Here is a 27,907-nt window from a genome sequence, read left to right as displayed (position 1 = left end):
ATACTGTTTGTGGCAGGGCACTGGGCAAGCTGGGCTGTTGTGAGTCAGTATTGCCCTTCCCGTGTGGGTTGTGTTTGGCTTTGCACATCTTATGTTTTCAGAGGTGAGGCAGAGTGACTAATGTTTCCGTTCCATTAAAGAAAATGGAATGGCAAAGACCCTTAATTTTTTTTTTAAAGATGTACGTGTTTCATTTTAAGTTCCCTTCAGGCAAAGTCAGCTTTGGTAGGCAGCTTAAACTGCATTACAGACCATACTGCTATTGTCATAAAAACAAAACACACCATGCTCTGTTTTGGGAAACCAAACAAAACCAATATTTTTTTTCTCCCTTCCTCCTTTTTTCACTTCCTTCAGTTTTTAATAAGCGACCGTGACAGAGACCCTCAGTGTAACCTGCATTGCTCCAGGTCCCAGTCCAAACCCCTCTGTGCCTCTGACGGCAGAACATATGAGTCAATGTGCGACTATCAGAGAGCCAAATGCCGGGAGTCAAGTCTGAGTGTGACGCATCGTGGCCGGTGCAAAGGTAGGTGGATTTCAAATGCCTTTGAGGGGAGGAATGGGAGTCCTACCTCATGCGAAACTGGATTCTTAGACCCTTGAGTTTAGTACCATGCTCTGTGAGATAATCTGATTGAAATTGTGCATTCATGTGAGCATGGGTATCTGAGCCTGCGTTTAGGTGGCAGGTGTAAGAACTGACTGAATTATCAATGAAAGAAGGCAAAGGAGCCACTGGCATCACTGATGACAAAGGACATCACTGAAAAAGGGCCGAAATACGTGTCTGCAAAACAGAAGCATGGAAATGCAAAATCAAATCCTGAAAGAAGAGATCTTTCTTGCTACCTGTGTTGGTGAGGACCTGAGATACCTTTGAGTGATAGGAATGTGGAGTGGGGAAGAGTGTGTGGTGCATGTTAGATGTCTAGTCCCTTTTCAGACATACACAGCCTCTCTGTGCTGAGCCGATTCAGAAGACAGAATGCGTACAAGGGTTTACGTGGCCTCTTTTTTTGCCTGTTTGCTGTTACAAATCTACTTAAAAGTGAGAATATTGTTTCTTAGTTCAACTCCCCTTCAGCATAGTCTAAAGATGAAGTTGCAACTTTAAGAATACTGGTGTCTTGTCACGCAAATAGTTTGCTTCTGCATTGAAGTGAAAATCTAGTTGAGTGCATTTTCTGAGAGCACAATTGACTCAGAGGGCAGATGGCACAGATGTTTTTAGCAATTGGTTAAAGTGACAGGAGAAATTCATTAAAATTCCTGTGGAAGGATAAATAGCCATACATTTAAACCTGACTTCTGTTTATGAAGACTTTTTTACTATTATATAAATGTATCTTTTTCAGAATTACTTGTTCTAAAATGGAAATCCCTTTTCAATGTATTGACAGGCTTTATAGTTTAGGTGAATTATGAGTATGACCTCAAATATTGCTCTCTTAAACAGTTTCTCATTAGAAAAACAGCTTGCTTGTATGACTTATTTTTTCTTACCACTGCTGGGTTGTTTTATGGCAGCTTCTCTCCTGTAGCTTAGGAAAAGGCCTTTGAATCATGCTGCTTTCTGAGTACTAGAAATCAAGCAGCTTTGCTTTCTTCCCAGGGCCCAAGAAGCAGTTGGACTGTTCTTTCAAGTGACGCATTTTTGAGTATCGCAATAAGAAGTGTTAGGGTGGGAGTCCTGCTTTTGCTTTCATCACTTGAGCAGAGTGGCTTAGATAAGCAACTCCATGGCTGATATTGGCATATAAGCTGGCACTGTTCAGTAACTTAAAACATGGGATCTGAAATGTGGTACATCCATAGGCAAAAGTGTTTCTGGAAGTGGAGAAAATGTTGATTGCCAAACTACACACCCTACTATATATTGTGATTGCAGACTCCCAAAGAAGTAACTAAAGACTTTTTTCTTAAGCTCAGGTAAAGTATACTTTCCTTTCTGCTCTCTGACACAATTGAAATGTTTAGCTGAAACTACTTGCATTCTCCTTTCCTTTTTCCTCTTAACCTGTTAGAGGAAAAGAGGTAAGAGCAGCACCTAATAGCCTGGGATTGATTGACAAATGCAAGTTTTAGTTTTGACCTACTAATGCTCCTATGAATCCCTGTGAAGTAGGAATATTCTTCTAGCTATCACATTCAAATTTAAACTTGCTAGTAATTTCCATGTGTGCTGGTATTGAAAGGTATTTTGTTTTTTCTAGCCACATTAAAGAATACGACCTCTAGTTGTGCATAAAGATCACTGTTCTACACAAACACAGACATTTGCAAGACAGGTGTGCCTAACTACAGGCGGTGGGCCAGGTCTCTATCTTGTACTTGCACAAAGGAAGATATCACCAGCAGCTTTGGAGCACCTTCTACTGCTGCAGTAGGATACCAGGTTTTCCCTGTAACAGCCTTCATTCCTTCTGCATGACAGAGATGCTCTACAGGGGAGCTCCCATAGAACTGGAAGGGAACCCATAGGCCATCGAGCCCAGTCACATGCAATTGTGATAGATACTGTATCCAAGAAATTATCCTTATGAAATGAGCAATTTTAACTTGCGCTTCCTTCTCTGAGCAGGGGGGGGGAAACCCCCAGTAACTAAAATAAGGAAAAGAGGAAGTATATTGTGGACAGCAAGGCATAATTCTGCACCTCAAATAACCATAGGTTTCCAATTTCATATGCTGATAACTTGAACTGTGCTTGTGCCAAGGCAAGCAGAATGGTTTCCATAGTGAGAACAGAACCTTTTTGATTCAGCTTAGCTCTTTGCTCTCTATCAAGAAGCTAAGGACCTTTTAAAGATGAAATCTTGCCAGCCCTTTGGGAACTATAACTGTTATTCAGCTCTTGCTCCTTGCTAGCTTCCTCACATGCTTTTCAATGAAATTCCTTCAGCACTAAATTATCTGAACTCCTGTCAAACTCTCACTTACACATCACAACGGGTTAAAAGTCAGGAGTAGCTTAAAATGATCAAACTACAGCATCCATGACAAATGGAGCCTCATTGATGGGATTCCAGGGAATAGTTCCAGATGGCGTAGCTGGGTGTAAAATACATGGCCAAGCACTCCTAACCGGATCTTTTGTCGGCAGACATCTTAAGACCTGATGTCAAGTAAGAGTTCTACCTCAAAACTTTGAAGGGATGAAGGACAAATACTTGTTAAAATAGTCTTGGCAAGCTGTCAAGATTATGCAGTGAGTGTTAGGGTATATTGGATATCTGTGACTTAACATATTTAAGTTCTATCATAGAATCATAGAACTATCAGGGGTCGGTATTTAGACCGGCACTGTTTAACATCCTTGTCAGCAACATGGACCGTGGGATCGAGTGCACCCTCAGCAACTTTGCTGATGGCACCAAACTGTGTGGTGCAGTTGACATGCTGGAGGGAAGGGATGCCATCCACAGGACCTTGACAGGCTGGAGAGGTGGGCCCGTGCAAACTGCATGAAGTTCAACAAGGCCAAGTGCAAGGTCCTGCATGTGGGTTGGTGCAATCCCAAGCACAACTGCAGGCTGGGTGGAGAATGGATTGAGAGCAGCCCTGAGGAGAAGGGCTTGGGGGGGTTGATTAATGAAAAGCTCAACATGACCAGGCAATGTGTGCTTGCAGCCCAGAAAGCCAACCATATCCTGGGCTGCATCAAAAGAGGTGTGACCAGCAGGTCGAGGGAGGTGATCCTGCCCCTCTGCTCTCACGAGACCCCACCTGGAGTACTGCATCCAATTCTGGGTCCCCAACATAACAGACATGGAGCTGTTGGAGCGAGTCCAGAGGAGGGCCATGAAGCTGATCAGAGGGCTGGAGCACCTCTCCTGTGAGGACAGGCTGAGAGAGTTGGGGTTGTTCAGCCTGGAGAAGAGAAGGCTGCAGGGAGACTTTACATCAGCCTTCCAGTACCTGAGGGGGGGGCGGCTGCAGGAAAGCTGGAGGGGGACTGGTTACAAGGACATGTAGTGACAGGACAAGGGGCAATGGGTTTAAACTAAAAGAGGGTAGGTTTAGATTAGATACAAGGAAGAAATTCTTCTCTACGAGGGTGGTGAGGCACTGGAACAGGTTGCCCAGAGAAGTTGTGGATGCCCCCTCCCTGGAAGTGTTCTAAGGCCAGGTTGGATGGGGCTTTGGGCAACCCGGTCTAGTGGAGGGTGGCCCATGGCAGGGGGGATTGGAACTAGGTGATCTTTTAAGGTCCCTTCCAACCCAAATCATTCTATGATTAACTTGTTGGTTTCCAGGAACTTGTTTGGCCTATTTAATTAAAAAAATGAAAGGGTGGGAATGTTCTAAGAACTTCCCTTAGATTTCTAATCATTTTGAAAGTCTGCTGGTATAGAGCTTGTTCTTAAATTGTAAGTCACCATGTAGAATCATTTAGGTTGGAAAAGACCCTTAAAATCATCATGTCCAACGGTAAACCTAAGACTGCCACATTCGCCACTAAACCATGTCCCTAAGCACCACATCTACATGTCTTTTAAATACCTCCAGGGATGGTGACTCAACCACTTCCCTGGGCAGCCTGTTCCAATGATTGACAACTCTTTTGGTGAAGAAATTTTTCTTGATATCTAATCTAAACCTCTCCTGGTACAACTTGAGGCCTTTTCCTCTTGTCCTACCACTTGTTTCTTGGGAGAAGAGACCAACACCCACCTCACTACAACCTCCTTTGAGGTAGTTGTAGAGAGTGATAAGGTCTCCCCTCAGCCTCCTTTTCTCCAGGCTAAACAGCCCCAGTTCCCTCAGCTGCTCCTCATAAAACTTGTGCTCTAGACCCTTCCCCAGCTTCACTGCCCTTTTTTGGATGTGCTCCAGCACCTCAATGTCTTTCTTGTAGTGATGGGCCCAAAACTGAACACAGTACTCGAGGTGCAGCCTCACCATTACTGAGTACAGGGCATGGTCACTTCCCTAGACCTGCTGGCCATACTATTCCTAATACAAGCCAGGATGCTGTTGGCCGTGTTGGCCACCTGGGCACACTGCTGGCTCATATTCAGCCTGCTATCATCCAATATTTCCAGGTCCTTTTCTCCCAGGCGACTTGAACCTATCTGTAAGTTACTGGTGAGAATTGTAATGGGGATCTTCAGTCTGTCTCCTGGGACACCTAGATGAACATAAGTTTTGGCTAATGTTCAGGAAAGGAAGATCTCCTGACTAGTGATGGGTTGTTTGAAGGTGATCTTTCTATTCTACCTACTGTTCCCGTTGGACAGGAGATGATATTTTGAAATCACTTTTTTTAGTCCACTTCCTAGATCCATGTGTTTGTCTTTGAACTTTCTTATTCCTTGTCAAGGGAGAATAAAGTGGGTCCCTCTTTGGCAGCAGTTAAGTCAATAAAATCTGAAATGACATTTCCAATTGCTTTACAAGTTTAGGCATGTTTTTAGATATGCTCCAAATAAGTTAGGGAACTTCAGACTAGAAATGGTATGTGGGTATCAAAGAAGGAGCAAAGCATGTCAGCATGAAAGGAAAAAAGTTAGACTGCAGGTGTAGGACTTGTCAGAAGTAAAGTAGAAAACAATGGGGAGAGTGGAGAATGATTGACACCCTGTGGGACAGATGGGCATGTTTTTGTAGTTTGCTCAGGTTCCATTTTTGTCTGTTTTATGCAAAGACACAGATCATTGGCTAGAATAAATGGGAATGAATATGCTGACTTCAGTGTAGCTGGACTGCTTCGTGCCTGGTGGGCACCTGGCCTGTATGAGACAGTTACCTAATGGAACTAGAAATAGTTGAAAAGCTGCCTGCATCAATTTTTGCCCTTCAGGCTTTTGATAAAAGCAAAGTAGAATTAAAATTAAGTAGCTAGATTTTTGTAGTTGCTGCTGGTGTGATGTGGATGCCTGGAGATGTTTTACTTTGTATTTTTAGGGTAGCTTGGGTCTTTATACCATGATGTTGGGTGGTGTCAAAACTGCTTCTCTCTGAAGAGAGGATGCTGGAATTCTTGGGACCTATTCAGGAGTGCACTGTGTATATTATGAGGGACACGGTGGTCTCATTTGAATAAACTGTTCATGGATAAGATCAACCATGGTAACTAGCCAACTTCATTGCAAAATCCAAAATTATGTGCACCTGCATTCTGCAGATTAGGCCACAGATGTCAAAACCATCACTTGTAGTTCACAATCTCCTCATTGCCAGCTACCAACTTGAGAATGAATTTTCTTTAAAACATAGCTTTCTGAGCTGCAGTAAATCTATTCTAAGTTTGACAATATTTAAAGTCAAATTATTAAACAGCTCTGCTTTTAAAAAAGTCATCCTGTTTTGGTTTTTCACCTTATGTAAAGGAGAGGAGAAAGTCCTATTTAGTCTGTCTGGACTGTGAAACTAGAATACATTGATGCTATTCTGTTTTATAAGCTTGGCGTTTGATACTCCAGAGAACATTTTTAAGAAGAGGGAAGAAAGTACTGAAACACTCAGGTAAACAATCAAAATGCAGAAAAAGTATATGAATCTACATCATAACATCAGGCTTCAGTAAAATTTGTAACACATCTTATTTAGGGTGAGCTATTTGGCAGCTACTTTTTAACACTTGGCACTTAGGTAATATTTTACATTTTCTAATTAACAAAGCAAAAATAGCAAGGTGAAGTCATCCCACTGAAATCACATGTTGATGCAAACATTATAAAAATACCAGCCTGTGGAGTGGGGAAGAAAAGGATTGACAGTCCTTTTAAAAACAAACTGGTAAATGTTGATATTAAAGGCACTGTTTTTACTGGAACTGAACTATGAAATGACAGACAAAAAAGATAGTGGTATGCACACACCTCTCTAGCCAGCATGGTATATAGGTGGTTGTTCCAAGTCAAGGCTGTAAAAGGACTGGCATGACCTTTGGAAATCAATGAAGGAGGATGGGAGAAGTAATCAGGGCTGAGCGTTCATGAACAGGAGAAAAATTGTCTGTCTCCTCTGTGCTTCAGCAGCAATTTGTGAAGAGATACCACTTGAGCCGAGGGTTGAATTGCAAAAGAGGTTGCTGCAACAATGACGAGCTCTTAAATGCTGTGGTGTAGTGGTGGTGTGCTACGCTGTGTGGCCTACTGGGTGGTAACAGAGTTCAATCTATAAAGACCAGTTAAAATTGCCAAGAGGGACATAGTCACCTTAGCAGTAACATGTTTATATTATCTTTTCCTTATAGTAAGGGCTTGATTTTGTGCATGTTTGCTCATTAGACAAATTGGACAAAGATCTGAGTTAATCTCCCTTCTGCCTGGGCTCCTAATGTACTTGTACTACAGGGGATACCACAGGATGCTTGTTCCTACCAGCCGTGTGGTGAAGCATCCAGTTTCAGTCATGTAGTTGTGCCAGCACCAAAGTAGATGCTATGTGGAAATGCTTTAAGCCTCTGTTTTATGTTCAGGAGAGGAACCAGATAAGCCTGTCTGCAGTCCTGTATCCTCAGATGGAGAGACTAGAAAACACACTTTCATTTGTGAATCTGCTTTGATTGTCATGTGAGAAATTCACAACTTTTTTTTTTCTTTCTGTATATGTGCAGATCTGCATAATCTATGCTGGGTTTTTTGCTACTTAGCTGTCTCCTGTGAAGCAGAACTTGAAGGTGTTTGTAGTCAGACAGCTAACTATAAAACAGAAGGTGCAGCCACACCCTCTGGTTTTGAAATAATGTCCTATGTCATGCCAAGCAAGATTAAACTCAAGCTTGAACAGGAGATCTGCAGGTGGTAGGTGTTCCAGTTAACAGCACTGCCAGTGCTTCCTTTTCAGCTGAAAGACCGAGCATGTGTTGGAAGGGTCAGTGCTCCTGGCAGGACCATCCTCCAGTGGAGGTGTGCAAACAAGGTTTGATTATCTGCTCACTTTGGCAAGCAGGAGCAAAAAAAGAAAATTCCAGCTTAGAGGTTATATCATGGCTAATTAGAAAAAAAAATATTACTACTTCTCTAAATTCAGGGTAAGCTTTATTCAAGAAAGTCTTTTAATTCTGTAACAACCTTGTTCTTTATACAAGCTCATAATAGGTCCACCTGAGATCAAAGCTCCATGTGCTAAGGGTATTGTGCAAACACCCCACAAACAAATTACACTCTAAAGGTGAGTGACATATGACCTTCTGTCCCTTCTGATCCTAGGGATGTGAGGTGACTGACTCAAAATCACTCAGTGGGCCAATGGCACAGTTGATATAGGCACTCTTGCTTTGTAACCCAGTGCTTAAGCTACTGGCATCTGTGCTGAATACTATTGCTATGAACAGTGACTTTTCCTAAAGAGAAGGGTTTGATTTCCATAGTTTCAGAAGACTTGTGAAATCCTTCTTGGGGAGTAATGTGATTAAAATGAAACTGTGTTGGCAAACTGGAAACTTAGTCTCTTGAGTCATCAGTTGTGTAAATAAAGTACTCAGCTTGAAAGTTTTGGTCTATGTCTTTATCAAAACTATTTATAGCATTGTCATTGGTTTCTGCATCTAGATATGGTTAGATGGAAATTACTCTATTGCCATGCAATGTCAATTCAGCTGATCTGAGAACCCAGACTGGCTTTCTAATTCAGTGCTGGCACTAGTGATTCTGTTGTTGAAGTTCACGTGATCTGTGACGCAGAATGTGGGATCTTCAGGGATCCAGTGGAATTTTTTTGTTGTTGTTGACCAATGTGACTTCTGTGCCTGGTAGAATGGGGGTTCAACAGTGATCACACTCTATGGTGCTGCTGAAAGATTCTGATTATTAGATTTTGCAGTTTCTGCACCGAAAATCTTTCGGTCAGTGGATTCATGGGGAAAGGAGGAGAAGGTGCTAGTCCCTGTGTCAGAGTCCATGGAAACAGATGTTTGCTGTTTTTCTTCTCTTTTTAGAATGAACAGCAGTACTGTTAGACATCAAGTTTTTAAATGTAAACACTGAGTCAATCTGTATCTCTGCAGGGCAGAACTCTTCTCTTTGACCCATCAGTCATCAGTGTTAGGCTTATCTGGGTCTATGCTCTGTAACAGTGAGCTGGACCTGGAATGGTTAAGGTCATGTTACATGCTGCCATCATCTGAAATAAGTGCAGAGCTGAGATCTTAACCCCTTCAAGCTCTGCTTGCAGAGCAATGTTCTTTCTTAGCAGCAAAATAACTGATATGAGAAAGTATAATGCACACCTGGCTGTAAGCACTGGGACTAGAGGTAGAAACTGGGTTTCAGGAAAACACAGGCAATGGCATATCTACCTTATCTGAACCACATAAAGGTGGAAGTTCAGTTGGGTGGCTGGTTATTTTAGCATCTTACTGGGAGAGTTGCTCAGAGAAGAAGCTTTGGGGCCATCCCTTCTTCTACATTGCTCACTTCTGGGCCTGAATTACTTGACTTATGCTCAGCCATCCAGTTTCAGGCTGTTGTTATTAGTAACTCCCTCTGGGAAGGCCTTTCACTGCATGGACATTGTGCTCCAGCACTTATTGGAAGAAGCTTCGAGAACCCTTGGATGACCATAAAAACTATTGCCTAGGAAATTAGGCAGCTCTTCAGTAACTGGCTTGTCCTTTGATTATCTAGGTTTGTATTTGCCTTTGGGATCATGAATCCTAACTCCATAGCTGCCTCGCTAATGTGCAGGTAATGGTCCTTGATGCCTTGTATTTGTTTGGGGTTTTTCCCCCCTGCAGCTGCGTGGTGCATCTGGTAGCTTTTGAAGAGGCCAAATGGTGTTTGCAATTTAAGTGGTTTTTTCTTTTATCTTTGTAGATGCTGGCCAAAGCAAGTGTCGATTAGAGAGAGCTCAAGCACTGGAACAGGCAAAGAAGCCCCAGGAAGCAGTCTTCATCCCAGAATGTAATGAGGATGGATCATTCACGCAGGTAAAATTTCTATTGGCTTCCTTCAGGCAGGCTCCATGGTTGCTGCAGGAGATTCACTGTTAAGGCATGAGCCAAGTGATGATGGCAGCATGGGTGTGCACACTAACTCTCTCGGGTGGAAGTGTTGAAAGCTGGGGACTTGTTTAACCAACTCGAAGCTTTGATTTGGTTACCATACCTTGAAAGACACATATGTAAAGGCATCTGCCTCCAATGTAGTACAGAAACAAATGGCATCAAACTCCAGCATAGCACAGAAAAAAAACCAAGTGTATTTTCCCCTGAAGATGTGAGCTGCAAAGAGAGCTGTGGCTCATGCAGAACAGGGTGGACCAAGCTGCTTCTGCTGTTACCTGTGCTTCATATTTCACAGCTAAAAAGAGTGGTCTATTCAGCCTTTTCCCTCTGCAGGGTACTTGTTAGTGACAGACACCTCTTTCCTGTTCTGTGCCTTGTTGTGGTTTGGGGGTTTGGCAGGGAGGTGATGTGAGACTGCTTTGTTTGGGTTTTTGATTCTTCACTGTTCACTTGCTAGAACTAAATTGTGCTGGGATTTCAGACTCTTTCATAATGCTGTTTCTCTTCAGAAGCAATAATCTCAGGCAGGGGTAGCACAGGAGGATTATGGTTTGTTAGCCTTTAATATCTGTGAAAAATGAATAGTCAGTCCTGGTCACTGAGCATCCTATAGAAATAGGTGGACTGGGAGAAGTCCTACAGAATTCCAGAGAAGTTGAAGTAGTTACGGGGGGGGAAAACAAACAAACAAAAAACCCCACCAAAAACCTTCATGAAGCAGATTTTGACAGGAAGAGTAGTTTGCCGAGGCAGGGTAGTGTCCCAGTGCTAACTGAACTGGGTGTTAAAAATGGCTCATGCAGTTCCCTAACAGATAGGAGGGATATGCTGTCTGCTCAGTTTGGCATGCGTCTCAAAAGCCAAAATCCTGCAACCCTGATGACCTCTACTTTGTGAACTTAAGTACATCACACAACTTCTTTTGCCTTAGCTTCCCTATATCTAGCACTACTCTAGAGATCTTATGCCTCAGAGAAATTTTAGGATTCATTAGTTATTGTTTGTGAAATCTTTTGAAGGTTAAAAAAAAAAAATTCCAAAATATAATCAATATTGGATTCAAAAAGATGAGAGACAAAAAGCTTTGGGGTTGGTTCAAACACTTTGTGATGCCTGGGGGAAGAGGAGAAGAAAGATTTTTTTGTGATAACCTACCAAAAATTTTTATTTCCCCCCTCAGCCTTACCCTCCCATTATCTGGTGTGTGTGTGGGAGTGTTTTTGTTTTGTTTTTTTAATGGTGAAGTAGGAAAAATTTTATCCATCCTGCCAACTTTGCATACTTCTTTGGAGCAGCATCATATTTGTGTACAGCATGGACCATCTTGTGAAGGTGGGAGTAAGAGAAGGTGGCTGCAGTTTCTTGCAGTCTAACTACATTCTCAATTGTTGAAATTTGATTTTGTGTAGAGCTGCTCGGGTTATGTTGGCACTGGAGGGGAATACTTAAAACCTAGCACAGTGGGCCAACTAAGTGTTCCACGTTAAACTTTATAGTTCAAGAAAAAAGGAGGAAGGAAAGCTGACTTTCCAATGTCTCTGTCAGCTGTCCATCAACCTCTTGGAGACTAAAATAGGGGGTGCAGGTGAAATTTTTATCCTAATAAGCTGGACTGAGAGTGCAGTTGATAAACCAGTCTGAAACAAAACTTTTTTTAGAAGGCTGGTACTGGTGTCTGGATTGCTGAGCAGTTGCTGGGCCTCTTTCCTGTACATTCCCTGGCCAGCGTGTGTTGCCAGTGGAGGGGCAGCATGAAACTGCTTACAAAAATTGTGTGTTTTCAGCTGGCAGCCAAGCGATGCTTCACATTCTTCCTCTGTTCAGTCCTATCTGTGAACACTAAAATGTTGTTGTTTTACCTGGCATGATGAAGGAAGCTTCTGATCCCTTTGTAGCTGGAATTAACTGAAATTCATATCATTCCTTGGATTGTAAAAATACTCAATGTTCCACATACCTCAGGAGCCAGCTTCATCATTTATATTGCAGCATTTAAGGTCATTGTCCCTGCATAAGATGTGAATGAAACACAATGTCCGAGGAAGCTAACCAGTTTCAACATGCATTTGAGACAAATATTTCCTTTAGCTTCTGGTCCAAATTAATTAAACTTTGATTTTAAAAGGATATATAAAAATTAGAGTTTTGGTGAACAGTCTAAACAGCTTTTGCTTCCAGCAACTCATTAATAAATCTCATCTGGTGGAGGTGGTTTGGATACCGCATCTCTTGCGCAGAGAATTGGCACCCCTGGGTTCTGCTCTGAGGGGAAGCTGTATAGGCCAGTTCTTGAAGTCCCTGAGGCCTTGCTGAAGTCAGCTCTGAACTGTTAGTAGTTTATTCTGGTTCAGTACCCAGAGACTTGCTCCATCCAAACTCCAAATCTCGGTTGGGAAGTCCAAAACAGAGCAGCATCTCTCAAAGAAGTTTCTAGGAGAAATACCCACCATGGTCTTGAGGCGTCATCCCAACAAGAATCTAAGCAGATGCATATGCTTCAGGGTATACCCGGTATGCAGAGTTGGCTAGGGAAATTTTTTCAACAGCTTCCCCCATTCTATGTAACTGTTATTGGAGGAATATTTTGGGCAGAAGAAATTCTGATCAGAGGGGAGACCAAGATGCATGCATATATTTAAAATATAAAATGTCTTAATTGTTATAGCACTCACTCAAGATGTGGATGACTTGCTTTCAGGTGTTGAGCTGAGCCTCTTTTTTTGTAGATGTTCAGGCCCACATCATCATCCTTGCTATTAGACTTCAAAAGATCTGGGGTTTTGTCTAATTTATTGGGGGAAATTCTTTGAAAGCTTTGCAGGAGTGAAAAACACAAACAGTGCAGGTTTGGGAGCTGCATTTGGTAGTGGTAACTATGTGTTCCCAGAACCTGTTTGGTCTTAACCAGATGGAACTGTTGCTTTTGTGGTTTATCGTCCTCCTCTTGATTAGAAACTAAATTGCAGTCAATATGGGTCAACACTGAAAGCAGCACGAAGTGAGGCTGTGAGCTCAAGTCTGCCCTTTCCAGCTCCTGGAACTGCATGAAGTACAAAACTGTATAAATTTGAGGCTGGATCCACCGCTAACTGGATGAGGCTGTAGGGTCTTGAAGAGAACATAGCTACTCTGCTGTTCTGTGACCAGCAGCATGTGCTGCATGGGGTAGCAGCTGCAGAGGGAAGACCACTCTTGTCTTATCTCCTCCTGCTTCCCTGCAGGGCAGCTGGCTCTGAGGCCCAACAGTTAGGTGTGGTAATAAGGGTGAAGGGCCTGAAGGCAAAGACCTTGGCTTGCATTTAAACCCTGCATGAGAGAGACATCCTGTGTGTCTTAAACTTGTATAATCTATCGTTTTTCATTGTCTGTAAAATCTAGACCAAAAAGAATTGTTGTCAAAAATTCTATTGCTTGGATGCCCAGTTTGCCTAGACATGGCTAGTTATAATGGGTTTTGCGTACTGCACGAAGAGGAGCAGGCACTTGTCAATTCACTGGTTTTAGCAACTGTTTCTATGCACCACGTGTGCTGCTTCCTTTATTCTGGGAGTTTGTGTAATGCAAACATCTTATAAAATCCCTTTTTAGCAATCCTTACACATCTAAAAATGTGGCATGGATTTGCAGTATGGAAGAGGTGGTGATATTACAGGCGTGATGGGATGACTGTAAATGGGAGCAGACCTGATGAATTGCTCTGGAATTGCTATTTCTTTATATTTTAGTTTGTGTGGGGAATATTACTTCCTATAATGAAATCTTGCTGCACTTAGCCTACAGTAATGTAAGTACACAGATAAAATTTGAGTTATTCACAACATAATGCTTGTTTGATATGTGTAACTAGATTAATTGTATAAAACTGAGTTCACGTACTGTTGTGCAAAACTGGACATGACTAAAACCAGTTTCTGTTCCCAAGACTTGCTCTCTCCTTTTTGCTGTTATGCTGTATTTTGCATAAATGCCATTCCCTTTCCATGCTGCACTTAACCTGCTGTGATCTGTTCTTCATAAACAACAGGCTCTATTGGGTAATCTGCACACTTTCTTTTGCTGCCTAGTGCCATTGGGCTTGTTGCCATGGGCTGAGAGAGACTTGCATTCTTCATAGTTTTCCCCCAAGCGGTTTTTTAGAAAAGGTTGCTGAGGTTTTAAACGGGATCAGTTTCAGACAGATTAATATGAACATGAATAATGTTAACCCTGCTTTGGGGGTGTAGTCTTGTAGGGCTTTTTGTGGTGTGTTTTGCCATTTGCTGCCACCTTCCACTGTCTAGCTGTGGTTTCTTTTCCTTGCAAGTCTGCACACACGTGGCTGACAGCAAGTCTCCTTGGAGAGTTTGAGTTTAGGCTCTCAAACCTGCAGCTGCTGGTGCAGTTATTGAAGCAGCACTGAGATTTCTCTTAAAGCTAGCGCATCAGTCAAACATGTTGTCTCACAACAGGATCAGTGAGTGGGCTGACTTTGTCAGAGCAGTTTTCAGTTATCAGATAGCTTCCAGAGCACTCCCACATCTGGTAATACAAGTCTGTTTGGAAGGAGTGATCTATATTACGGTCCATAGCAATAGTTTCATTCTGTGCTATGCCAACGCGTGTACAAAGTACTGCTTTCTCCTAAGTCCCACAAACAGACCCCTTTCTAAAGCCATGGGGAACCCTCTCAGCCTTCAGTGTGACTTCATGATCCAAGTCTGTTCCTCTGCGTTGGCTAGTGTAGCACCGTGCTGGGCAGAATGACAAACTCATTTCTTAATGCAGCATGGTGCTGCAGGGCACTGTGTAGACATGTCCCGCATTCCCTGGATGCTGTCTATTATTTCATTATTCAGTGCTCATAGTCTAGCGATACTAAGCTCTCAAGGACTTAACCTCTCCTTTCAGAAGGAAAGAACAGTCTGTCTTGCTATATTAAAGAAGCTCTTCATAAAGAATCTGGGCTTTAATTATTAGATAGTTCTGGCTTTTTCTGTTAAGACATCACTTCTATAGAAGACTGTAGCTGGAGCTCTCTGAATACTGCTCTGCAGATTTGTTGGCTACTTACGCATTTGCTTTCTTCCTGCAGCTCTCATTGTGTTTCTCGTAAGGTAGCAACTTTGGTTATATATGGTGTTTCTTCGAAGTACCACCAGTCAAGAGAGCAAAGGAACAGATTCTTAAAGCAGGAATGGACATCCTTAAGGAAAGTAACAATGTGTGATCATTCTTAACTTTAAGGAGTCACATTCTGTGTCAGAAGCAGAGAGTATCTCTTGGGGATCCCTCTTCTAAGCTAAAAATGGTATCTGTGCCAGAGTGTGTGTTGGGAGTGCCCTTGACCATGGCTAAGATTTTTTTTTTTGCCACAAATAACTTATTTCCCTGGTTATATGAATAGTGAAACTCCTGTGGAGCAAACATTTCTTGAAAGATGCATAGACTTGAGGGAGGTGGCTGCTGCATAAAGCCCTGGTGGGAATATTTGTCTGCACAACATCATTTGGGAAGAATTAAATGTGAGCAGGGAACAGAAAAAGTGACAAAAATTATTTGAGGGGTGGTAGTCCCAAAGAAACTCAAACTTGACATGCAGACTGATTCATAGCTCCCTAAAATTGTCTGTAAAGGCAAGGCAGGCTTCTGACAATAGTTAGCTGACTCTTAATCTAGCAGAAAGTATGACAAGATCCAGGGTCCAAGCAGTACAGCAAGACATTTAAACCAGAACAGAGGCATCACCGCTTACAGTAGAATAAATAGTCATCAGACCAGAATACTGATTATGTGCTGCTAACTTGGGTTCAGAGGACTTTCTAGATGAGCCTCAATGGCTCGAACAAAGGAAAGGCTTGATTAAAGAATTGCTGTGTGACACTGCAGCTTCTGCTGTCTGGGTCAGACCAGATGATCTACTGGCTTGGAAAACTTATTTAACTGTTTTTACAGTATTTACAAGGAGCACTTGAGTGCAGCGAGGGTTTGGAGCCCTGCCTTGTGCTGTGAGTGCGGTCAGTAGCTCTGCTGCATGCCCTCAGCAGTGCCATTCAAAAACTGGATGTGTGTTTTATCTTCTCTCATAAAAGTATTGCTCTGAATGCAGAAGGAATGTTTTTCTTCCCTTCTCTCTGCCCTCCATTCTGGAAGGAGAAATATTTGTCTGATCTGCAATGGGACAGGAGTCAGTTACCAAACTCTGCATCTGAACAGCAGTGAAAGGCTAGTCTGAGTGTTGCTGTTCTGTGCTCAGCCCAGTGCTTGTCCAAGGTGCTCTCAAGCCTCTTAGAGCAAACTTCTGCTTTCTATAACTCTATAGAGACTGGTTTCAGCCATCACAGAATTACTGCTTTGCCCCTGTTTTCTCCCTCATAGATGCGCATGCAATTTCTCTTCCATTTCCAGCTTCTCTTTTGGAAACAACCCCTTGATCCTCCTTTGTCAAATGGCTGTAAAGGGGTGCTGCTGCTTGCTTATTGAGAAGCTTTGGAATGCTTGGGAATCTGATTCTGGCACTGCCAGTGAGATACTGAAGAAACTCGAACAGTGGTTTCTTTTTCCCTTAGGAAATTAAGAGGCTGTGGAGTCTGTCAGTGACCGTAGTTTTAATGTTTTCATATTGTAATGAACTTGAGAGCAGGATGTTCATTCATGGTGGCTAGTACATTAGCTGCTAGAGGGGGCGAGTAGAGGATCTGCTGCTACACTATTAATGTGGGTAATGGTGGCAGAGCAATACTTGTTGGGTTTGTTTCGCGCTTTTTCGTCCTTCAGTTGAGGCACGGTTGAGCTGGCATATATCTCACCCTTGAAAAATAGGAACAGTGTCCTCCTGCATGATCAGGGATTCAGGTGCTTGCAGGGCTAATGCTGCTAATTGCAGGTTTTATTTCTGATTCCCTATTATGTAACTTAAACCTGTCCAACAGCTGAACATTTTATGTAAATTTGAGATGTCAAACTCTGTCATGTGCCTTTCCAGCAGTAATGAGCATTCCGTAGCTGCACCTTGGTTAGCAATCAAGTTTATTTTGTATATAAAATTGATAAGGTGTTTTCTATGACACAGTACTTAGCTTTTGAAGACTGTGAGCCAAAAAGTCAAACACACTTCTTCTAACATGTATTTTGGTAGTAGTGCCAAATTAACTCAGTAACTGAAGATTAGATCTATGCAGTAAACAGGTGTCACTTTTACATGGTTACTCTTCTGATTATAACAGCGTTTAAAAATCTTGCTACTATAGGAGTAGAATGAGGTTAAATTTAAAGTAGAAGATTTAAATGGAATTTAGAAACAAAACCTCAAACCTAAGATAAGTGGAAACTCATTGGAAAAAATTAAAGTAAAAACTTGAATTTTTAAGATTCCTTACTATAGGTGTTCCGGAATAGCTGACACTTTTTACAAAGTTTGTGTTTATATACAGTGCTTAGAAATGGTATTGGGTCAGCTATCATCTTTACACTTTTTCAATGCCATACCAGTGCTATGTAACTGATGAAAAGTACACCAGGTTTTTTTTCCCCGAACCCTTAAGCTGCAAACTGCAGGCCAGTTATTATGATGCTTAAATATGCTGAGACCTGGTCAGGTATCATGGTGAAAGGTAGCATCTCTCAACATGAAGACATTCAGGAAAGCCAACTGCAGTGATTTTTGAGGAGGTTGAATTGTCTTTTCTTTCAGGGTAGTTGTCTGAATAAGGGCTGAGACTTCATTGCTGCTATTATCTGTAGTAGGAAAGTCCTTTGGTGCTGTATTATAACACGTGGTGGTTGTGAAAGTGCTGTCAATCTGAATTTGGTTTTTTTAATGGTGGCAGGGAGAAAAAAGGGTCACAGGATACCAGTCCAAAGACCAGCCTTCACTAGCTTAATTACAAAATTATTTTGCTTTTATGGATGTAATGTATTGGCTTGCATAAATGAATGTATGTAATTGGTAGCTCTCCATTGAGATGAGTTGCATAACATGTTGTTAGTTAATGCAGCTGTCCTAAATTTATGTCAATACACTTTTTGGACTCCTCTGCCATGTAGTTTATTTTCTGAAGGCTTGGCTGAAGGACTATCAAGGCACTAACATTGGAATTTTTTAAATGCTGGGTACACTGGATTTCTTCTGTAATGTAACATGGAGTGGTCTTGCCCTACGAATTCAAGACCCTATCCTGGAATTTGGCTTCATCTCTGGGTAAGATTCTTACAATTAATGCTCAGATGTAAAGACAGCTTCTTGTGCTGTTGGGAATGCAGTAATGTGTGTGTGTCATCAGCAGAGATAAACACTAAACACAGAAACCCAAGCAGTTCCATCACGCTTGTTTTGAATATGCAATTGATTAGATTGAACAATAAGAAATATTTTGCAACTTGATTATTGCTAATTATATTCATAGTGCTTTTGAGCAATTTGCAATCAATTTTGTGATATATTGAGAGAATAAAAATGAAAGTGTGAAGATAGCAGTGACAGTGACTTTAGTGACATGAGTACATGAGATTATTGTTCATTTTGGCTGCTAAAAGTTAATTTGCTTGAGGCAAAATGATTGCTTTGCACTTTAGTAAAACCCAAGATAAACACTGGTACCATGTGATAATTGCTCTTAGATCATGTTTTATGTGATACTCAAAGCCTTTAAAAAAGACTGTTGTTAAGTCTGTGAACAAACTCTGCTACCTTAGGGAATCGGAGCCAGCTGTCAGCAAGGGGGAATGACTGTTCTAGCTCTGAAGGATCCCTAACGAAGGGAATGGCACAAACACCCCATCACTCTTCTGTATGGAGAGGACTGGAATGGGAAATTGGCTTCAGTGAACTTGCAGGAAAAAAAAAAGAGAGCATGGACAGAATTCAATTTACAAGTAAAATAAAAAGGCAGTTTCTGAAGTGATCTCATTTCATGGCTTTTTTCAGAAATGGATTGAGGGAGCCATGATCTCTAGCTTATAGTAATGTAGGCATTTCTATACCATTTCAAGGTGCTGGAAGTACTGATGTGCACACTCAACCACAACTGAAAGTGTGGCTTGAATTCTAGAAAGAATCTTGGAAACTGTTAGTATTTACACAGATGACTGTATGATGATCATTTATTTGTGTCTCGAGGGAAGGCAAAAGGCATCCTGAACTTCATCCAAATGCTTGATTGCTCTGTGAAAGCTGGGGCACAGGCTGTAATTAGATTTATTAAATTGGATGAAACTGCCACTGAACTAATATCTGCATAGATATTACTCGGAACAGTCTGCTAGATCAGGATTTATCTATTCTCACTTTAGAATTCCACATCTGAACTAGTGGTGGAGGAAGGAACTGGGCAACTCTAGATGTTCAGTTCAGCTTTAAAGTTAAGCAAGATGAATCTTATGCTGTGTACCTTTTGGCTCATTAGAGCCTTCATCAAATGTTCTTAAGTCCTTGTCAATACATGAAGAGCATGTTGGATCTTGCTCCTACTGCCTAGGTTGACATAGTAACGGGAACTAGCTTAATCTGCCTGGAGAGGGTTTGTTATCATAACAAATCAGTGTTGCATTTTTCCAGCCATGTTTACTGAATGAAATGCTCTTGAAATGCTCACAGAAAGCTGTTCTCAAGCAGTGACTGTGGAATTGGGCCAGGGTGGCCTTTCCTCATCCCAGCAGTGGGACAACTATGTGATAGTAAATAGTAAATGAGATTTAGCAGAGGGTGGTGTGAGCTGGGACACAACTGCTGTATTCCCAAACTGTAGTGTTCTCAGCTAACTACTTGTAACTTCTTTTGCCTCTTGAATTGCAGCTAAAGGAGTTGGAGTAGGAGAAATTACCTTTCTTTGGGGAGGGAGGTGAGGGGAGAAAGAAAAGTTAACGATATCAAAGGTACTTTTCTGTGTGACCTCCTCACTCTGAAGCATGTGTTTGTGATGTGTCTGGGTTGGGACTTCCATTAAGATGCTGGATTATAATAAAAGTCATGGGTGATAGTGAGAAATGAAATGCCTGCTCTTTGTTTTATCAAACAGGTGCAGTGCCATACCTACACTGGATACTGCTGGTGTGTGACACCTGATGGCAAGCCTATTAGCGGCTCTTCTGTACAGAACAAAACTCCTGTATGTTCAGGTACTGTGGGAGTGGCTTCAACAAATACTAATTTGATAACCAAAGGGTTGGGGAGAACGCATCCTGTTCAGAGCGCTTGATCTTTTCAGGTGACTTAGACAGTTTACCCAATTTAACACCGCAGCTGTGCCTGTACCTCCCTGTGTGCTTGCTGGCATTTGGAAGCTGTAAGGGAGCTTGGACTGTGGCACATCCACCCTGCAGTTAGGGTACAGACCCTCCTGCAAGGCTCACTGAGAAAAGACACTAAGGTAACAGCCTGTGGTAGCCAAGGCAATTGGTGTACACAGCAACACTGCAGCAAATGCAGAGATTCCTATAGCAGCTGGGATAACTTTTTTCTGTGAGCTGTATTTTAAAGAAGTGGTTCTTGGGCTGCATTGAGTGGGCGATGGAGTCATTTTGCCTGCAGAGTGATGTCAGTTATAAGTTTCCTAAGGTGGTTCTGAGAAACTGGTAGTTGTTGACTACTAGCCTCCAAATCTGGGCTCCTGCTGTTATAATGGATTTGAGTCTTCTGATCATGTTGCTCAGTTCCAGGATCCCCATGTGTGTCATAGGGCTGGACAGCACTGGGCTTGCACCACAGTGTGCAAGAGGGAGGTCCAGAGCCAGGCTGTTACTCATGGGTTTATTAAGTGACATGCTTTTGGGCTCTCAGCCTGACACTCTGGGCTCTGTTGCCCTATGGTTTACTGGGCCCAGATCAATCATTTTCTGTGCTTAAAACAGAATGATGATGATTGTTTTTTCTCCCGCTATTCAATATGGCAGCCCGTGGCTCAAATGGGATGAGATTGGGATCTGGGTTTTCATATGGCCCTGCAGTGTTTGCCCTTTAGATGCGAGCATGACAGCAGTCAAACTTGGGTTTTTTAATCCTTCTCACCTTTTTCAGTGTCCTCTTGGCTGTAGGGTGCTTTGTGGTAATAAGCAGAGTGACTTGCATGAGGGTTTGATTTGAGTGGGAGAACTGTCTGGGAACCAGTGAGTCAATGTAACTTGAGGGCATGCTTGGTGTTTCACAGGTACATGGAAAGAAAATAAGGTTAATATCCTGGTTTTGTGTAAGGTGAATTGCTACAGTAGTTTGGCTTAAACCTTAGAATATGACTTCCTTCCACCATTTCCAGTATATAGCTTTGGAAGGGCATGTTTTAGAGTTTTGCTGATCTGTTCATTTAGCTTTGAGCTGTTCCTAAAATTGTGTTGCCAGGAAAGTAAATTCATGGTGTATTGTAGGACACATGGATGTTAGGCCAATGATGAATAATATTAGGTATGTGCTTCCTACCTGTAATTCAGCAATAGATTTGTGGTGAACTGATCTGCAAGTGAAAGTGCCTGGGCAATAGAGTTTACATTTAGAGTTTGTCTTGTCCAGATGCTTGGCCCTGTCAGAGCCGCCTCCTTTGGAGCTGACTTTTGATCCCTGTTTCCTGAAGTAATCACTGGAACTGTTTAGTAATGGTGCACAGAAGAATCAGTTTCCAGGGAATAAAGCTATTAAAAAAAAAAAAAAAGGCTTGTCATAGATTTTTTTAATACACTTTGGTAATGGATTTGTTCAAAAAGCTTTTATTATCAGTTCAAGTTTTAGTGGAAAACAGTGTGATGAAGCACTAAAGCAAACTGCAGAAATAAGTGTAGAATCATATATTGTATGAAGATCTAATTTATATTAAAAACCCCAAGATGTGTTGTATTCAAATACATGCTGGATCTTATTCATCTCCCTTTTCAAACAGCTGGGGATGTTCAGGGGATGGTTGAAATCCATTTTCTGCAAATTGTCCCACTTAAATCCCTTTCCTTTAGAATACTGCCCCTTGCATTCCCTGCACACTCGCCCCACCTGTTTTTGATTTGTTCTTCCTGACACTTGCAAATGAAAGAAATGACTCTTACTGATCTTTCCTTCTTGCCCTTGGATTTATTCCAGGTTTCTTACTAGCACACTGCTCTGAGCTCTTTCAAATCACTGGATCCAGCTACTAAAGATTTCTTGTTTGCCCTCATCCTGATTTAACATCTTAACGCATAAAACTTCCTTATGCTATCCCAGTTGGTTGAAGCCACAGGCTCTCTGAATCTGAAACTGAGCTGTTGGCAAGTAAAGCCAACGCTTTGTGGATTGAGATATTGACTGTATTGATGTGAAATTATATGTTCTGTGCGATCATGCCACATTTAAATAGATGTCTTTTTCTTCCCCTTTAGGTTCTGTAACTGATAAACCATCAAGCCAGGGTAATTCAGGAAGGAAAGGTGAGTGGAGTCCTGTGCTTCAGCAACTTGTTTTATAATAGCAGCTGCCCAGTCAAGGCCCTCGAGATAATTCAGAACCTGGGTACTTAACCAGCTTGGTGTGCAGGAGGCTTATGTACCTTTAGACATCCCCCTTCAGTAGGAGGAATAAGATGACAGTCTGTTCGTGCACCACCCTGTGGAGCAGAAAACGATGCTCTCTGCTCATCAGCTGAGATGTAGTACATGAAAGCAGAGTTCACCTTGTACTTGTTCACCTTGAAGCTTACTGAGAGTTTCTCAGTAAAATCCCTAGAGGTTAGGAAGGCTATCAATATGACTAGTAGACTGGGAGTCAGGAGTGCCAATGTCATGGTTGTGGCTTTATATGCATTGAAAGGTGAGGGTTTTAACAGAGCATAAAACCCTCTGGCCAGCTGGAGCAGTGCTGGATTCAACCCTAGCTGTGCTTGGAAACCTCACTCTCTTGTGCATTGGCCCTCCTTTACACTCCTTTCTTCAGTCTTGTCTTTCCTGAGCAAGGCATTAGATGAGTTGTTGTTCTCCTCCTGTGTGTATTCATAGCCCTTCTGTGTCCTCTGATTTGCATTCATTGAAATAGTCTAGGGAGGGGTGACCACTGAAGGGTACAGCGATGACTCAGTCAAGTTTGTCTTTAGGCATTCTCCACATGCTGATTTTCAGCCCTTCACCCTCTACCCCCCCATTCAGAGTCAACTTTTGAGTTTGTCTCCTTACTACAGGAAAACAGTGTTGAATGCATCCTTATTCTGCTGGTGAGGATAAAGGCTATTTCCTTGGAGAAGTTCCTGTTTTGATATCTGAAGCAGGATTTTTACTGTTAATTCTCTAAACCAATTATTCCTGACACTTCAAAATGCAGGAAAGGCCTTCCTTAATGCCAACGTTTTAATTTGAAGAACATCATCTATGCTGGGACTGTCAGTCCAGTCCTGAAAGCACTTGATAGGAATGATGGATTACTATGTTCAGAGCAGTGATGCACTTTGAGCATATCTGCTCTCCAGTCTATTGGTTGTGTATAGTAGCTTACGAAAAAGTAGGGAGAAGAAAGATGCAAGGAAAACTACTTAAAGACTGAAAGCTGAAGCCTGCTCCTTATTTTAGATAAGGATATGTCTCTAAACCTGTAATTACGTGTTAATGTATAATTGGCACCTGAATACATTCTGTTAATGCAATCATTGCTAGTCTAGCTGAAGTACAAGCAAATCGAGTAGCTCTTGAAATCTGCATTATTTTTGAGGGGGAATTGTTTGTAGGCTTCCTACCTGAGTAGTCCTGGTCTGTTCTTCTAGAATTGGAAGCAGCTGATTTCATAAGAAAGAAGAGCAAAGAGGGAAAACATCTGAACTTGTTTTTCCTACTTCACTCCCTTTATTAACTCAGAGGTTGGAACATGCAAAACAAGAGAACTGTAAATGGAATTAATTAATCTAAAATTTGTAATATAAATTGATTCTCCTTGGTGCTGCCTGTGGCATCCTAGTTCAAGAATGGTACACTTGGTCACGTGGCTGCAGAAACATCTTATGCAGTAGCTGTCAAGAAAAGGAAAATGTTTCCCTTTGAGCCAGCATGCTTCAAGCAATCATGTAAACTTTGTCCCCTCCAGTTCTGAATCTGTTCATATTTGTTGGAAGCTCCTGCACAAACCACTTTGGCCTTTCTCCGTGATGTTAGAAAAACACTTGTGAGCAATTATTAAATAGGTCTTTTAAGATCAAGAGGGCTTTTAGAAGCCGAAATAATTTTGTTTAAAATCTGATGGACTTAGCATTACATTTTTGGCTAGTGATGATCTATGAATGAATTTGGCTTGCTTATCAGTGTTTTTTCTTAAGTTACCTTGAGTGAAAATTCCAGTATTGGGACCTGTTGTAAGGAAGTTGGAGCCAAGAACAGCCTAGTTTCATTGAAGCAAGGTGGTCACTGGAGCTCTGGCTTCTCTGAAGACTGGTGGCTAGCCAGCATGCATTTAACTGTCTATTCTAGCTGAGCGTTGAGACTCTTTCTACAAAGATTGCTCTTTGCAAGAAGACAGAAAGGGCAGGATGAGGAGGGGTCCAACAGGAACTGGGTCAGTGATGATCTTCTGTTGTAGAGGCACATCTTGGAAACTTCTGACATCACTTTGGGCAACTGCCATCTGTTTTGGGAGCTTTTGGACTTTTCCCACTGCACAGCAGACTCCTCTCTCCATCCCTGGATGAGGGTCTCTGGCACAGAATAGGCACTCTAAGGAGGAAAAGGAATAGCTAAGACTCTCAAGTTATTTCTTTTGTCCCATTCATACAGGAATGTAAAATATGGAGCTAATAAGCTTTGTGTGATGCTGGTGCCCTTCAAGTCTTCAGGGCAAATGTTTTTTTTTTTTTTTTTTTTTTGTATGGAGGCTGCTGTGCCTTAGAAACAGTGCAGATGGGTAGGCTTAAGCTGTTGGTAATTAATGAAAAGGAAGACTTTACTAGCATATTAGCTGTCCTTTAGAAGAGACAAATGAATGTTGGAATGAGAAAAGGGCTGGCTATTGATATTCACTCTCTTTCTCCAAATGTTTTGGCCTCTTTTCCATCTTGTTTAGCCCTAATTTCTGTGGGTCAATTGGTATGAGAGAGTCACCAGAAGATGTGAGGTAACATGCAATTCCACTCAGAGGCTCTTTCAGTACTGATGAAAAGAAAATGAAATGGCTTTATAGTCACATGCCTTGGCATGTAGTTCCAGAAGTGGCTCTGTGGAGCTTTCTGCAGAGAACAGGCAAGGGTGCTGGCAAGAAATCCTTTTTATTTTTAAACCCCATGCTCTGGTTGTCCATGTTTACATTGCTGCTATTGCTCTATGATGCAATGCCAGTTACTCATACAATTTGCCCTGTAAGGTAATTTAAATCAAATTAAATTGGCACTGAACTTAAAACTTTAAAATAGAATGTATTGATTTGTTCTGTGTCTGAGACGTGCTCTGTTGCTGGAAGGCAGAGCAGACCCAGGCCTGAGGAGATGGAGGCATGTTTGTATGAGGTAGAATGGAAACCCAGGTTTTCCAGGACGTGCTTGGTGTGTGAACTTTGCAGCTTAGACACTTACCACTGTTCTTTCTATGCTGAATTCAGCCTGCAAGTGAAGAACAAGTTTCCAGGACCTTTGTCAGGGAACACAGTTATTCTTGGGTGGGATTAGGATATCCAGAACCTGCAGATTTCTCTTGCTGTCTGTTCCTTATTCCAACTTGTTCCTTGTACAATCCTTTCTTGTAAGGAGCTTCTTGCACTAATTTACTCCAGTTGCTGCTTAGTTTGAAAGGCCTGAGAGACTTGGAAGATGCACGCTGTCCCCTCCAGGGCTGGATCTCCCCCTCTCTCCCACTGGGAGGTTCTTAATGTTTTAAGAAGCAGTGAAAGGCATCCTTGGAGCCAACATGACTGGATTTCTTCCCTGCCTAAAGAATGCAGAAAGTTCCTTTCCAGCCAAAGGGAAATTGTGCCACACATTTGAAACAAAACAAGCAAACATGAAACAAAACAAAACTCTTTCTTTATCTGAGGAATGCTGGGGCTTTAGGGAGCTCAAAGCTACAGATTTGACATATTGCAGCCCTGAGTAGTGTCTTTTGCAAGCAGTTTTTAAAGTAGGCTGGTCAGGAGACGGAGATATGTAAAAAACAGTCATGTCATGGCTTATCTCTTCCATAAAGTCACTTGGTCTTCCTTATTAAAACTGGAAACTGAGTGAATTAAAAGTGGAGAGATTGGGAATGAGTGAAGAAGAAAAAAACTGAAGTGGGGATACTGGTTTGTTAGTGGTAGTTAACTGTTCTGGACACTGAGAGGTGTTGATACCATTTTTAAATCAACTGAGTGAAGGAAATAGGAAAGGAAGCTTGGTTCTATAACCTGGGATTAAAAGATGATGCAAGTAGAGGGTAAATATGGGCTGGATAAACTGTCAGTGTCAGTCATGAATCTTGAGTGGTATGAACTCCCTTTTTCTTTCATGAAGTTTCTTGCAGTGCATAAAGTTTCAGGCCTGCTTTCACTTGCTCTTGTTTTCCTCTTGCAAAAGCTGGCAATAGTATCTGCAGTTCCCGAACCTGGGGCAGGTACAGTGATGTTGGTGAAATGTAAGTTCTGATGGCCCCACAGAAAGCAAAGCCTGAGCTGAGCTCGTTTTACATTTACAATCCTTACGTGCAGACATGACTCTTGTATGGAGTTATGAAAAACTTTGCCCAATGAGTTTGCAGCCTACAAGAAAACACTGAAGCAATTTGAGGAACTTAAGATGAACAACTTAAAATTCCTGTCAATTAAACATCTAGAATTGGGTTCCTTTTTGTGGGTTTAATTGTGAGACATGGTCTTAAAGGCAGGCTTCATTGCAGGGAAATTCTCTACTGCAATTGTGGGCAAGTTGGCCCATTCTGTGGCTCTCTTCCTGCTGGTTTCCAAGAGTCTTACCTCTAGAAAATGTTAATGGCCTCATTGTGCAGCCAGTAGACTGAGCAATTTGAATCTGTAATGAGCCATTAGTCTGAGTCAGTAATTAGACTAAGCAGTAAAGGGTGAATGCTCTCTTCAGGCCAACCCAAGTGGAGGACAGCTTGTGCTGATGTAAATAAATGGAATTGCTTGTACATGGAGACCTGGAAGCTTTGTCTGCTGGTGGTAAGAAGTCAGGTGCAGCTGGCACTAATTCACCTGCTGTCTGCTTGCAGGGAGGGGAGCACGCTGCCTCCACAGAGGTTAGTATGTCTCAGAAGACAGATAATATCTTGAGAAAAATGTCAAGTTGAAATGTGACCAAAACCTGATAATGCGACTTTGGTTTTTACCTTCTCCAGTTCTTTCTGGATTCAAGCGGGTACTGACCAAATCTGCAACAGACCTGTGCTATTACACAAACCAAGCTTTGAGTGCCCAATTATTCCTGCCTCTCCACCCTCATAAATACTGAGAAAATGCTTTGTGGTGTCTTTAGCAGCTTGTGGAGGATACAGAAAAGATATAGCGAAATATTGTATGGCCTTCATCAGTAAGGTGAAGGAAATACCAAGTTTACTGGGGCAGTATGAAGTCAAGTGATGGTTCTAGCTGGTGAACACCATCTTAGGATGAATTTATTGCAGAACATTTGCAGGTACAAAGTCTGCAGTACTACACAAACAATTCTTCTGGATCCCTTATGTTACATATTTATTTTCAAATAAATAATATATACTAGTTTGTAAGTCTGGATGAAGGAGAATTTTCATGCAAAAATTGCTTTCTGGACTGAGTAACTTTGTCATGTAATATTCCTAGACCAGGGCTGACATGTTTGTCAGGTCTTTTCTGGGGAAAATACACAGGTGTACACAAAGCATGTGCACGCAATTTGATGCTTCTGGACAGAGCTGTATGTGTAGTGATGTGGAAGGTCAGGCGGCGCTATGCATATATAAATCTGCTTCCTAAAAGCAGCAGATTTGCTGTATGTGTGCGACGTGGATGCTGCTCAAGTCCTTTGGATGTGCAAAAGCTTGATTTGTCCTACCATGCACTGATGGTGACAGTTTCTCAGTCTACCC

The 27,907-nt window shown here is 41.9% G+C and overlaps 1 protein-coding gene across 1 annotated transcript; it reads left to right on the top strand.

The window, feature by feature from the left end:
• The first annotated feature begins 362 nt into the window (after positions 1–362).
• LOC129200422 (SPARC-related modular calcium-binding protein 1-like) lies at positions 363–22,400 on the top strand. The gene is made up of 4 exons (XM_054811771.1): positions 363–529; positions 9,768–9,880; positions 19,951–20,050; positions 22,271–22,400. Exons 1-4 carry the CDS (start codon positions 460–462, stop codon positions 22,354–22,356), a joined length of 369 nt encoding a protein of 122 aa, XP_054667746.1. The 5' UTR covers positions 363–459; the 3' UTR covers positions 22,357–22,400.
• The last annotated feature ends 5,507 nt before the right edge of the window (positions 22,401–27,907 follow it).

Source organism: Grus americana, unplaced genomic scaffold, assembly GCF_028858705.1.
Source record: "Grus americana isolate bGruAme1 unplaced genomic scaffold, bGruAme1.mat scaffold_104, whole genome shotgun sequence".
NCBI classification, from domain to species: Eukaryota; Metazoa; Chordata; class Aves; order Gruiformes; family Gruidae; genus Grus; species Grus americana.
The sequence above is the reverse complement of the archived record's forward strand: the minus strand, read 5'-3'. Positions and strand labels throughout refer to the sequence as shown.